This window comes from Thamnophis sirtalis, unplaced genomic scaffold (genome assembly GCF_051295495.1).
Source record: "Thamnophis sirtalis isolate CommonGarterSnake01/CBP01778 unplaced genomic scaffold, rThaSir2_p1.2 scaffold_8, whole genome shotgun sequence".
In the NCBI taxonomy this organism is placed as follows: Eukaryota; Metazoa; Chordata; class Lepidosauria; order Squamata; family Natricidae; genus Thamnophis; species Thamnophis sirtalis.
The window spans coordinates 68,707,778-68,722,585 of record NW_028261388.1 but is presented as its reverse complement, the minus strand read 5'-3'; the positions used below and the strand labels follow the sequence as shown (position 1 = coordinate 68,722,585).

At 38.5% G+C, this 14,808-nt stretch overlaps 1 protein-coding gene and 1 pseudogene across 1 annotated transcript in view; one reads left to right on the top strand and one right to left on the bottom strand.

Annotated features, from left to right (window-relative positions):
* LOC148044476 (uncharacterized) overlaps positions 1-8,018 on the top strand; it is a 242,191-nt gene extending 234,173 nt beyond the window's left edge. Inside the window, exon 8 of the mRNA XM_087722137.1 lies at positions 5,854-8,018. Within this exon, the coding sequence (XP_087578263.1) occupies positions 5,854-6,164 (311 nt within the window). The 3' untranslated portion in view covers positions 6,165-8,018. The remainder of the gene's footprint in view (positions 1-5,853) is intronic.
* On the bottom strand, positions 1,309-2,408 carry LOC148044477 (uncharacterized; annotated as a pseudogene).
* Positions 8,019-14,808: the final 6,790 nt, after the last annotated feature.

Sequence of the window (14,808 nt, the reverse complement as noted above, 5' to 3'; positions counted from 1 at the left end):
ACTCAGGTGGAAGCAAATTCTTATATTCTGATTCCTCTTTTTCTAATTTTCCCATTTTCATTATTAACATTGTCTCCTTTTTCCCACACCTGTGAAGTTGTTATTAGGGTCATACTCTTCATGGTCCTTGTTATTAACAGTTGTATGAGAGGAATTAAACATGATAGGAACATAACAGCCAAAAATCCTAATATTGCAAATTTCGCTGGTTCTTTCCAGTTTGTGAACCAACCACCAAACCAATTATTTAGCTAGCAAATAATCTAAAACTAATCTATTCTGCATAATATAAGTCCGAGACTTTACACTCTCCTTAGCTAAATGTTTTAAAGTACTTACCATGTCATTAGTCAATACTTCCAGCACTGCTTTTAATTGAATTACCCTATTTAAAATATATATTGGCTCTCTAGCTCCTAAGGCACCATCTTCTGCCCATGTGGGAGGTCCATAATGATTGATTACCTTCTTTGGAGTCCATTCATCATCTTTCCACTCTCCAATCTGTATATCACTTGGTTGTACAGATCTTTTTTTTCAATTTCTACTTGATAAATCATCATATACCGTTAATTCCAGCAGTTGTTTTTGTTCAATGGGAAGGAGGAAAAAACTTGGGTTTATTATTCCTAATATGCAGGATCTAAACTACCCCTTGGATAGAACCCCATACACATATTTACCACATATCCAATACATTCCTCTGGGCGCAATCCATTTCAGGGTGTCATTTTCTGGATCCTTTAAGTAAGCCATTTCAGTTATTTCACTTAAGGCTTCCTCCTTTGTGGTTCCACTTCCTCCCCACCAACTGCGATTATTCCATGTAGTCAAGCAAATCATGTCCCCTACTGCTACCTTTCTGTTTCCTTCTTCATAACACCTTTCCTACTAAATTAGTAGTTAAAGCTCATGTTCCTTCTTTACTTTTCGTGAATGTTGAAGTTTTATTGTTCCACATCTCTACCACTGTACCATGGTTTAATTCATGTGCTTCCTATGGCCACTGCTCTCCCATTTTTTTGTTCCTCCACACACAAAACAGTTCTTTACCGTAAGAGTTTTCTTTTTCTTCAGCCAATTGTTCAAACATATTTACAACTCTGTTGGGGAATTCAGGCAAATCTAATTTTTCAAATTCCTGGTATTATGACTAAATATACTTTTGTGTATTGGTTTTAGTTTTGTGGTTTCTATTTTCAATATTAGCCAACCCTATGGATCTTTTCCTTTTCCATCTATTCCAATTCCAAATTCTTTATATTGTGTTCCATTGTGTTCCCAGTGATTAATTAGTGTATAAACACCTTACACCCAACACACAAAACACAATCGATACAATGAGAAGAAGAACAACAACATCCACAAGTACAATTACAAAACCAGGACATCCGGGAGGGCATGCAATGGAATTTGTTCAATCATAGTTTTCTGCAGTTGAGGGAAGAGCATAGGCAACCACTCTGCTCTACATAGCAAAAACACAAAAATTAGTCCGAGTGCAAATATTACCCTTCTTATCGGTAGCATGATTGTCCAAGAGTCCATTTAGTCCACTGAAACCTCAGCTTCAATGGGTCTCCTTGGTGAGACTCCACCTTCCATTCCTTTAGGGCTGACACGGGCCCTCTCATTCAGAAGTAATGAGTCCCTTTTTCAGCAGTCCGAATTGCAGTTTCAGTAGTTAGCAACACAATGTAAGGTCCTTCCCAAGTTGGAGTCAGTTTCTCGTCTTTCCAAGCTTTTATCAGTACCCATTGTCCTCCTTTATATTGGTGTACAGCAAAGTCCAAGGGTGGTGTTTGTGTATGAATGCCTTTCTGTCTTAAGAGAGAAAAACATCTGGACAGTTCCTGTACATATTTTCTAAACATTTTGTCTTTTAATTCGATTTTTGGTAAACCTTCCCTCCTCATATTTGGTATTCCAAATAACATCTTAAATGGTGATATTCCCACTTCTTTCCTCTGGGTAAAGATATGTTCCAACAAAATTCTAACAGTAGTATTTGCATTTGCATTTCCCCCCAACGAGTCATATGATCCACAATAACCAAATATTTCATCCTCCCCATCCTATTCTTCATCCTCATCCATCAGTCAATATACTTGCTGTTCCCTCTCTCTTTCTACTTCCTTTTGTGGACAGTTTCTAGAAAAATGTCTGTCCTTTCCACATCTAAAACACTGAGCTCTTCCACTTTGTCCTGCCCACATTCCTCTTCCCCTGCCTTGCCACCTTCTTCTCCATTATCCTCAATTTCCAAAGTCCCTTCTCTGTCTTTTCTGGTCTCCTAACCTCTTATCCATCATTACTCCTACAACTGACAACAACACTTTCTTATCCTCTCTTCTATCTTGTCCATCTCTATTCAGGTATACTTTCTGAGTTTCTGCCACAATTTCCATTCCACATTTCCCATCTTTTAGACTTTTTTTCCTAAAAGGCAACAACTTGTGATGCCCAAACAAAGCATTCAAAATGTACTCAGACATAAAGACATTTAAGGAAGGGGAAAAATAGGGGTAAGAAAAACAGCTTCAGAAATAAAACAAACAATCTAAATGAAATACTTTGGGTCTATGCTCTGAAATATATTTGGATCAAACTTTTGTGTCAGTTCTCTGCTTTTAGTAAAATGTGAGTTAGGTTCAGATTCCATTCAGATGGAATCAAATTCTCATTAAGTAGGTTAAAACATGTACAAATGCAAACAAAATCTTTCAAAATCATTTCTTTTTATATAGGTTTAGTTTAACATCTTAAACCTCAAAGCTTTCGCAGAAAAAAAACAAAATCAAAATTATATTCAGAGCAGAAGAAAATATAAGAAAACCAAAACAATGAAAGGCAAAGCTACATGAGCAGTTCACCCATTTGCCCCTCCGTTCTCGGACAGAAGGGTAAAGAAAAAAAAATTATTAAAGGGAGCAGAAAAGCTGCACTCCCCCTTCCCTTTCCTGCTACTCACTCTTCAAAGAAAAAAAAAGTCCTTGAGTTAACAACCAACGTGGGCAAGGGAAAAAAATTAATAGCCCACACAGGAATCTCACTCCTTTTTTTCCCACTCTGTATTCTCTCAACAAAATAATTTTCTCAGTTTCTTTAAGCGAAAGGTAATCACAGTACATTCACACCAACTTTTTACTCTCAACATTTGCACTGCAATCACTGCACTGCTTGTGTAAACTAATTTCCCATGTAAAAATCCCATTTCATGCAAACCAATCATTACAATTGTTTCAGGTCTAGAAATGATTACACACAAACATATACACACACATATACATCAACCCCCCATATTTCCAGCCTGTGGAGACGAAATTCCTTGTTCAATCGGCAGCTCATTCTTCAAGTAGTGGGAAAATTCAGGAAGTGATTTTAATCAAAAATGTGATTTTGGGCACTAATCACTGCCTGTTTCACACAGCTTCAAGCCCAAACAGAGAATTTTTCTCCCCACAATTTGCCGACCAGCCAAACATATCACACTCAATTCAATCCCATTCAATTCAATTCAATACAATACAATAACAGAGTTGGAAGGGACCTTGGAGGTCTTCTAGTCCAACCGCCTGCCTAGGCAGGAAACCCTATAACATTTCAGATAAATGGCTATCCAACATCATCTTAAAAACTTCCAGTATTGGGGCATTCACAACTTCTGGAGGCAAGCTGTTCCACTGATTAATTGTTCTAACTGTCAGGAAATTTCTCCTCGGTTCTAAGTTATTTCTCTCCTTGATTAGTTTCCACCCATTGCTTCTTGTTCTACCCCCAGGTGCCTTGGAAAATAGTTTGACTCCCTCTTCTTTGTGGCAACCCTTGAGATATTGGAACACTGCTATCATGTCTCCCCTAGTCCTTCTTTCTATTAACTAGACATACCCAATTCCTGCAACTGTTCTTCATATGTCTCCAGTCCCCTAATCATCTTTGTTGCTCTTCTCTGCACTCTTTCTAGAGTCTCCTATGGCCACTGCTCTCCCATGTTTTGTTCCTCCACACACAAAACAATTCTTTACCATAAGAGTAAAGAGTCTCCACATCTTTTCTACATCGTGGTGACCAAAACTGAATGCATTCAATTCTTCACACTATTATTATAGATGCACATTTAAGAATTTTTTTTAACAAAAATCACATCAAATTGTTAAAAGTCAAATTATCAGAGCCTTCCTATTTAGACAGGCTTTACCTTTTTTATTACCTGCTAAACCCTGGGTAGGGAAAAACAATAAACTTTTCTTCTTTATTCTTAGTTCTTTCAGAATTTTCTGGCTCTTTTGAGAATGGTAAATTCCAAAGATCTTTATAACACTGCAGTATTTCTTTCCTTCTATTCCTAGGTCTTCCTACCAAACATAACAGCATAAGCTAACCATATCTTCTTTGGTCAGCCCCAACATATGGGCCTATTTACAATTCAGGATTCTTCCTAATTATTTTAGTAATTTCTCAATTTTACTTGACGTTATACCCATTGTTCTATCTCCTCAAGCACTTGATTGTTGTTACATATTTCTGCCCTGGGGGGGGGGGGTGAAACCTTCTATCTCTGTTGAATCTCCCAGCAGATGCCGGCTTCTCTTTAAAGATCAAGATGTATAGAGACTTTCACATGTTGTTTGCACCTGGCCAAGGCTTTCACGCAAATTTGAACTCAACTTTTCTTTTTAAAGAAAACTTTTCAATGTGTCCCAGTGGGCTAACACAGCCCTAATTTTTTCTCTAGTTTCAAACACTAGTTCCAAACTACTTAACCCTAGGTTTAACACAACAACTACAACTATTCCCCATTCTCTTGAGAGTTTCCCTACCTATGGTTTCCTGAGGTTCTCAATTTTATGGCCACTCCAAATCCACCACCAGTCCGCTTCCCTTCAGGCTGGTCTTCCCCCTCGCAGAAGTAAGGAACCACAACCTTTCAGGTTCGCACTTGCTCTGGACCACTAGTGTTCCCAGAACACAATCCAGCACACACACATTGCCGTTATTGAAAAACCTCCCACAATCACTCTCCTGACCACCCAGGTACAATTGCATGTTTCCCTCCTTCGAGGCAAAAGTTTCTTACCTGGGTCTGTGCACAGAGTTGCCTGGACCTGAGGTCTCAGTTGTTGACTCCCTCTGTTTCCTTTTGATATTGCAGACCAGAGCTGTCAATTTAGTTGGCTCGGGGCCCGCAACTGGAAGTTAAATCTCAAATAACTCTAGGCAGTTGAAATCAACAGGCCCGCCCCCAGAATTACTGAGGATCACCTCCAATTGAAGCCCTCGAGCCCCACGTTGGGCGCCAAGATTGTGAGATATTAAAACCCAATTTTTATGCTCACAATTCAAAAGACAAGTCTGGTTCACAATTCAAAAGTTTTTATTGCAAAGAAATTGAATAAGCGGTTGCAAGCGCGGCCTCCCAGATTCTTCCTCATGGCTTGAATACTAGGAGCGCAAAGACAGACTTCAAGTAATACAATTTATACCTTTCTAAATCATTGCCTAAAGAAGAAGCGCTCCCCATTTCTTATCGGTGCTTCTTTTGTTATTTCAATTTAGGAGGCGGATGTTACCAATTGGTGTGGTTGTCTGTATTTCAATGTCAAAGGAATTTTAGCAAGTGATCCTGTATTGACTTTATTGCTTATATTTGTGTTTAAATTTACAATCAAGAAAAACAGCGCCAAGAGTCTCACACCTTTGTGTTACATTTTACACTTCATATGAAAGAGTAACTAATTTATTTCCTTCAATAGTTCTAACAGGTGCAAGTTACCTGCATGTATTTCTAGCTGAATAACATTTCAATGCTTTATTGTATTGTATTATATTGTATTTCATTTTTTTTCCCCTTAGAACCTGAAGCTGGTGAAGTGTCCCCTCCAGTGGGAGCTGGCGTGAACAGCAACAGCTGGACTTTCAAGTATGGCCCTGGCAATTCCAAGCAGCCAGGCCCAAGTGAGTTGCCAGACAAGTTCATTATCCCAGGATCCCCTGCCATCATCTCCATTCGTCAAGATCCACCAAATAGCCAAACTGATAAAAGTGACTTCATAACCTTTGGCAAGAAGGAAGAGACCAAGAAAAAAAAGAAAAAAAAGAAGGGAAACAAGGCTCAGGATAAAAAAGAAAAGACCAACAACACCACTGACAACAGTGATCAGTGAGGGGTTTATACTGAACAATCGATTTAGCCAATTTTTGCAATTTGGAAGAGCTCTCCCATGTAGCAACTCCCAACTTCTTCCTACTGTTAACTAATTTTCTGTATGTGCAAGACTTCAAAAATCTGCAGGGAATTCACAATGTCTTTTGCTTAACAGGTTTTTTTCTTGAAAGCTTTATCACACCTGACATTAACTATTATTCTCTACCCTGTCTTATTTTCAGATTATTAAAAAAAAGCAGATTTGTTTCTTTTCTCCTACTCTGGAAAAAGAAACTTTTCACAACATAGCCCAAGCAAAATTGGAGTCTGTAGCCCTATCCTGATGACATATATGGGGGTGGAGAGTTAAACAGTTTTGTTATTGTGCACCCTGTAACTGACTGAAAACTCCTTGCACTGATGGCTGGCTGGGTGATGCAAGGTCAGGTTAATATGATGCAAAAGCACTCATAAAACATGAACAAATTACTTGTTAAATCAATGTGCCCGGAGATCTACCTTAAATTTGTGATTATTTTGTATTCCATCAGATTTATTCATGTATGTTGTGAGTGCAAGCTTTTCTATATTTTATATGCACACTCCAGCAAAAAAAAAACCAAGTTTAACTCAGACAACTCATATGAGAAACCATGAGGTATGTCTGCTTCCAAGCCATTGACCATATTGCCGCAACAAGGCCTTTGATCTCCTAGCAAGGATGTCCCTCAGGGAACGTCTGCATGGCAACCTCCCAGATCCTTGACTCTCTAGTGTAGAGCTAAACAAGGTGTGTGGAAAATCTCCCTCTTGGGGAAAAAAAAACACAAGTAACTTTGGAGAGTGGGGATTCCTTATTCGTATCTTGTATGCAGCTGTGTGGATAGAAGTGTCTATAATCCAGACAACTGAATGTCCCGCTGGGGACATTGTCCAAGGCTGTTATGAAACCACCATGCTGAAAAGCTCTCGGAGTTTAACAAAGGAATTAAGGGCTGGCATCTCAGGAATGTAAATGACTGTGATGTTTCCTTTATGCCCTTGTTTCCACTCTATTTAACATTCCTTTGCACAGAGCATCTCTGAAAATATCAGAGTATTTCCATAAAACATATGCAAAAATATAGAAGGAAGTAGTCTTATCCATGCTATTAGTGATTTAATATATTTATAAAGGGAGAATAGCTGTAAATGAAGAAATATTATGTCCTTTACCCCCAAACCGAAGTAAATTTACAGCCATTAGAAAATATAATTGCTGCTAATAAAGTGCTTTAGAAAAAATGCCTGAAACACTGTATTATATCTGCCAATCACCGCTTTATTATATCAGGTCACTAGATTGGGAATGGGGGACTGCCTCTTGCATGCATTAAAGAAATACAAGATTTTCTTGCTCTCATTTTGCTTTCCTTATTCTGCACTTTCGAGTACACTCCTTTTGTAAAAATAATAATAATAATCAGGGGAAGTGGAAATAAATTCTTTCTCACCAAGCAACTTTACTAATCTGCTAGCTCTGTTCAGTGTCTTGATGTATTTGCCTACATGATCTTGGGTTTAGTTTCTCTAAGATTTTATGAATTTCTGACCCTTCAAATTATTGCTTATTATGTAAAATTAAAATACTGTATGTATGCAACATGCTCTTATAAGTATCCTAAAATATTTATTCCGTGCTTATGTATGTGAATGTCAATGCAACTATTATCTAGTGTGGACATTAAGCTTTAGTAGTTGAATGTAAATTTATTATTTTTTGTACATTTGTGAACAAGTGGAGTAGCGTTAATATTTTTAAGCACTGTTAGTAACCAGTTTTTGTGTATGAATTGAAACACAAGTAAAATACCTTTCCTAAATCAAGAAATCAGTAAGTTGCAAGGTACTTTTTTGAGCTCAGACCATTATATGAACTGTGACTATTTTGTAAACTAAACAGCAAACAAAATAAATTTCCTGGATATTATGCTGCACACAAAGCTGCCTAAAAATCCACAAGGAAGGCAAGAATACTCTATAAAATATATCATTAATAAAATATGAGAAATCTATACAAGTAGTCCTCAACTTACAATGAACAGTTCATTAGTGACCATTCGATGTTATAATGGCACTGAAAAAAGTAGACTTATGACACTTTTTCACACTTCTGACTATTGCAGCATTCCCATGGTCACATGGTTTATATTCAGATATTTGACAACTGACTCGCATTTATGAGTTGCAACATCCTGGGATCATGTATTACCTTTTGCAACATTCTGAAAAGCCAAGTCAATGGGAAAACCAGGTTCACTTAACAACCGTGTTACTAATTTAACAATTGCAGTGATTTGGTTATTTGTTAAGTGGTAAGAAAAGTCGTAATATGAGGCAAATCTCAGTTAACAAATTTCTCACTTAACAACATAAATTTGGGACTTAGTTGTGATTGTAGATCAAGGATTACCTGTACTGTTACTATTACAGAAGTGCATGTCTATTAATAATTGATAGTAATAGGTGAAACCATACCTCTCTTGGCCAACACATTCACCAAACATTTCCTGCAGTTTTTAGATATATATTTTACCAAACTATTTTTTACTACCCAATTGAAATTTAATTTAGCCATTTCAAAAAAAGTTTTTTAAATAAATTAATTATCTACTTAAATATAGGCTCTGGGGCCCTGTGCAATGAATTTTTATATTTGGCCATCTTACAATTTTCCTTTTTTGATTTAAGTAAATCCACAATGAAGTACTTTTAGGTTTCCTTTAATTATCTTATTAGGCTTCCTTTTTCCCTCACTTATAGCAATAGCAATAGCAGTTAGACTTATATACCGCTTCATGGGGCTTTCAGCCCTCTCTAAGCGGTTTACAGAGTCAGCATATCGCCCCCACAATCTGGGTCCTCATTTCACCCACCTCGGAAGGATGGAAGGCTGAGTCAACCCTGAGCCGGTGAGATTTGAACAGCCGAACTGCAGTCAGCTGAAGTAGCCTGCAGTGCTGCATTTAACCACTGCGCCACCTCGGCTCTTAAGATCTCAAGTTCAGATAACCTGAGTTGATACTATATGAGAGGTATCCTTTGCATTAATTAAAGTTTCCGTAACATTGTATTCGTAATTTAACATCATGCCATTATCATAGTCACAGTGGTATAACTTTTAGAGCTCCTCTATGCCTTTGCATCTTCATGCTGAAGAGAAGCCAATCTAAATTAGGACCCTGGCATTCAAAGGGCAGAAATGCTCCTCAGAATCCAATAGACCACCAGAGGACTTAAACAGAACATAAACAACATAACCTACTGCAACATGACATGTTTACATTAGTTGAACCTTTCAGTATCAATCTGTTCAGTCACATGGTCCCCCAAATCTGCATCTCTGTGATTTTTTATTCTTAAGAGGATATGCAATGCAGAGGTGGGTTCCTACAGGTTTGCACTGGTTTGGGCAAACCGGTAATGGAAATTGGGCCTGGGTCGCCAAACCGGTAGGGACAGCAAGCTGGCCATGCCCCCGAACCAGCTCGGATGTTCTCCCTGCCTCGCCTTCATCACATGCATCCACAGAACTGCCTCCTCCTGCCTACACACAGGTAAGCATTTGTGCTAGCCTAATCCCCCCTTTCCACACCATTGCAGCCACAGCAGGGACGGGGGCAGCCCGGCAAGCTTCACAGCCATATGGCTACAAAGCTTGCTGTGCCGGGCGGGCCCCTCCGCCCTGGGCTAGCATCTTCCGAAGCTGCCACTGTTGCAGCCACGGCAGGGATGAGGGCAGCCTGGCAAGCTGGGTGCCTGAAAATGGCACAGAGGCATGGGCAAAGGCTGGGATGGGGTACAACACGCGGGAGGCTCCCCACAGTTCCTCCACCTCTTTGCTCGCTCGCTTCACCTTGCACAGTAAAGAAAAACTTCTCATGAGTGTAAGGCAATTAACAACTTCTCACGCTCATGAGAATTTTTTCTTTATTGTGCAAGGTTTTTCTCTGCAAACAATGGCTGAGAGACTCTCGCAGTGGAGCACAATTTGGGGGTGGCAGGATAGAGTGGGGTGGGACAGGCCGTTAGATGCGCATCTTATTGGAGACTGGCAACTCTGGATCTTGTGACTTTTGGGGGGTTTTCTTTTTTAAAAACGCCTCTCCAGACGAGCTTGAAAACCACTGAGGTTGCTTTGGGAGAGGACAATCGGGCAGTGTTTTCCCCCCTTCAGAGCCTGGAGTCTTGGAGCAACTCCTGGCCCTTGCACAGTAAATAAAAACTTCTTGCAAGTGCAAGAAGTTGTTAATTACCTTGCAAATTTTCAAAAAATTTCCTACCTTTCCCTGTGGACGTGGCTGAGTGGGCATGGGCCTAAGTGACATCAAATTGGCCACTCCCACTCAGTCACATCCCCCCACCTAGCCACGCCTACCAAACCAGTATCCAAAAAATTTGAAACCCACCACTGATGTAATAGCAATAGCAGTAGACTTATATACCGCTTCATAGGGCTTTCAGCCCTCTCTAAGCGGTTTACAGAGAGTCAGCATATTGCCCCCAACAATCTGGGTCCTCATTTTACCCACCTCGGAAGGATGGAAGGCTGAGTCAACCCTGAGCCGGTGAGATTTGAACCGCTGAACTGCTGATCTAGCAGTAGCCTGCAGTGCTGCATTTAACCACTGTGCCACCTCGGTAATGGTTGTATATGCATATTTATTGCATTCATTAGCAACCTGTATTTTAGGAACTCAATGCAGCATGTATGCTAATTTAGCACTGTAAAAATACTGTAACAATCCTAGGAAATTACAGTACAAGGGGCTAAAACTGATTAACCTAAAGGTGATCAGGGTTGAGTGCATTCTTGAGGTCTAGTGTCACACAAGTCTTCCTCCAATATTTTAATCACTGCAGCACATGGACCCAGTCTGTCATATATGATATTGCTTGCCAGATATGTTCATGCAAACCACACTGGAAAGAATTAAAATTCTGCATACCGGTAGTTTGGGATTTTTCTCACCTGTCCATCGCAAAGTTTTCTCATTTTATACAGTTTCTGGTTTCTTTTCAGATTATATAAATCTTACTATAGTTTTCCTATAATTTTTTGGTCATGTATGTTAAAAGATAAACCTTTTTTTTTAAAAAAAAAAGAATAATGTGAGAACTAAACAGAATTTGTGTAGCAACATAGTTTTTCCTTTGAAATTTTAATCAAAACCACTCAATATTTGCAGTGCTGAGCCCTATTGACACCATAAAATATTTTTAAAATATCACCAAAGTGATACTAATCTAAAATAAGAAATAGGTGGTTCCTATTGGAAGAGAAGCTACCAGATGGAGTGAAGATAATACAGTACATTTCAGAAACAAAACGGAGGTTGCACCTTTTCCTCCCTGTCTTTTGATCAGGTTTAAACAGTAATTTCCTAATCCTATCAGACCCAATTGGCCCTTGGTGCCCCCAAACAAAGCCCCTCCTGCAAGGGGATTTCTTTGTAATTTTTTAAGGAGAGTCTTAAATTTTCAATACTTTTTTGAGTAGAGTTCTGTCCACATTTTATTATAACATTTGTAAGTGATAAATTATTCAAATACTTTAACAATAATTGAAAGTTTAGCTGCCAACATCTAAAAATAAAATAAAATTTTTAACTGTTTAACAGCATATACTCTTCATCAAATCTACATAATCCCATTTTTTTGAAAATTTAATTCTCTGCTTAAGCCATTAACATTCGATTTATCAAAAACTTCCCCCCTCTCCTGATACTTTTTCATTATCCACTAAAACAGGAAGAATATTTCTCTTTATAACTCATCCAATATTTATCTGGATAATTGTGTGTGTGTGGTGGGGGGGGAATTGCAATTTTTATTGGGGGTCAAATTTCATCAGTAAAAAAACTCCAGATAGATTTGTGCAGAAGCCAACAAAACTAATGCAAACAACATTTGCCATGTACTATGATCTGGTTCTTTCCCCAGCTCAATCAATCACCCAGTTTCTTTGAAATTGACACAGGGAAAGTGGGAGAAGCTGCAACAAGCTAGATAATTGGAAAATGCTCTGAGCAAAAAGAAACTAAGACAGGCAGTCTTAGCTGGTCGAGAGAAATTAGCTTGGGTCAAAGGTGAATAGTGATCACCTAAGGAAAAAAAGAACAGGAAGGGAAAGGCAGTAGTAATAATGCAAGGCTGCAATAAAAATATTAAGCACACAGTTGCCAGTTAATAAGCAGACCAGAAGATTTAACAGGTGTGTGAGAAATTTTATATCAAAATATATTTTACTCTTTATACCGTTTCCATCTTCCCTTAAAATATTAACGGAATCCACAATGGTCTGAGAATCAGTGTTTCCACTAGAAAATTGACAGTCAAGCTAAAATTAAATTAATTAAGTAAAAATAGCAAAGGGGAAAATCCCTTTCTGAAATGTTCTTAATCCCCCAAATAAATTATCCAGACCTAATCCAACTATCAAAGGATAATGTCTGCAAACACAGTTACTTAAATTATGTCTCCCCAAAAAACTGCACGTTCAAAGAATAAACACGCATCCACACCCACACCCCTACCTGAAGTGTCACTCTAGAATCAGGACATGACACCCTGGACAAGCTTCCCCTATAAAAATCTGCTACTGTACCCCATTTCTCTGTAGCTTGCCCTTGGGTGCAAACTGTTTTGCTTTTCGGAATAAATATTTCTTCTTTTCTTACAGCTGTCTGAGTCTCTTTTTTATTTATTCTTATACAGCCCCAGCTCCAGTTGGAACCCCAACTTATTCTTCTGACAGATGGTTGGCAATCAGTTTAAGGCTAGGTTCTGAAGACAGGTTTTTTCTCTCTCACTCAACTGTTAATTCATCTAACTTGAGAGCCCGAGAACCTCCTTCTTTCCTTCTTTCTATCAGGTCCCATAGTGGGAGATATCATCTTCGAAGACCGCTAGCAAATCGGAAGGCTCATGACTGGATCAGAACTATGAATTGCTGGGTGGTAGCCCAGTACACTGAGGAGTTCCGAGACCTCGCCTGCTGAGTAGACTGGCCAGAAGACATCCTGGTGAACTGGTTTAAAGACAGGCTAAATGATAACCTCTACCATGCCTGTCTGGCCTGCAGAGCCCCAAACCGCCTCCATGATTGGTATATTCTGACAAAAGAGGTGGAAATTGACCTAGCCAATTGGCAGGTCCAGTTTTCCTTGCGCTCTGGTTACTTTAGCGGCTAGTTGGGATGCTGGGCCCAGTGCTTCAAGAGCTTTGACTTTACTTTCAAATACCTCCCTGGGGAGAAGAACTTCCTGGCTGATGCCTTATCCAGAATGCCCCAGTACAATAGCACCAAGTCAGAGGTAGTGAAGCTCCTCGTGAAGATTTTAGCTTTTCCTTGCCCATCCAATAACTCTATGTAAGTCAGTATCCTGTTCAAATTTATAATGTTGGGATAAATCATTGCTTCCATGGCTGACATCCACCTAGGAATTCTAGTGTAGAAATTTCTTTAAATTTTCATCTAAATCTCTAATAAGGCATCTCTCACCTGGTGTCTCTGAAAATATTTATGGTCTTTGTTCTTTCCCTCACAGATGAAGGCGTGCCAGCCCAGCTGTAAATCATTCCTTCTAACATCAATATTCTTTTATTTTTGAGAACTTTTAACTCTTTAAGCCATGTTATAGCTGCTGCCTCAAAGTAGAGTTCCCAATCTGGGAGGCCAAACCCTCCTTTGATTCTAGAGTCCTGTAGGAGTTTTAGTTTTATCCTAGGTTTTCCCCCCAGCCAAATGAATTTTAAAATTATTTTATTTAATTCTACAAAACAAAATCCCCAATTTTATTGGAACAGTTTGAAATAAGAATAAAAGTTTTGATAAAATGTTCATTCTTATGGTCGCAATTCTTCCAATCAAAGTTATATATAATTTAGCCCAATTTTCCAAATCTTTTTGTATTTATTGTAATAATTTGAGTAGTTATCTTCTTTTATAGTAGAACATTTAGCTGTCAGCCAAATTCCAAGATATTTTACTTTTTTTACTATCTGTATTTCCAATAACCACTCTAACTACTCATTTTGCCTTTGTGTAAGATTTTTGGTAATTATCTTCATTTTATTTTTAGTTATTTTTTTAGCCCTGTGACCTTTCCACATTCTTCTATTTCCTGAATTAATATTTTCCCTGATTCAATGGGGTGTTCTATTATAAAAACTATGTCATCTGCGAATGCCTGTGTTTTATACTCTTCCTTTTTTATTTTTAACCCTTTTACTTCTCCCCCGCTAATCTGTGTTAATAAGACCTCCAATGACAGAATAAAAAAGAGACGAGATAGTGGACATCCTTGCCTAACCCCTTTATTTATAGTAACTTTCTCTGTTAGTTCTCCATTTACTATTATTTTAGCTGTTTGGTTTGAATATATTGCCTTGATCATTGTAATAATTTTTTCTCCAAATTTCATAGTAGATAATTGTGTAATTAAAAACTGCTAATTTAAACTATCAAAAGCTTTTTGTGTCTCTACCAATACTAATGCTGCCCTATTTTTCAGAGAATAAGACGTACCTTTTTCCCTCAAAAAAGAGGCTGAAAATCTGGGTGCATCTTATACACTGAATACAGCATGTTTTGCCTCCCAAAACCCTGCCTCCTTCACCAA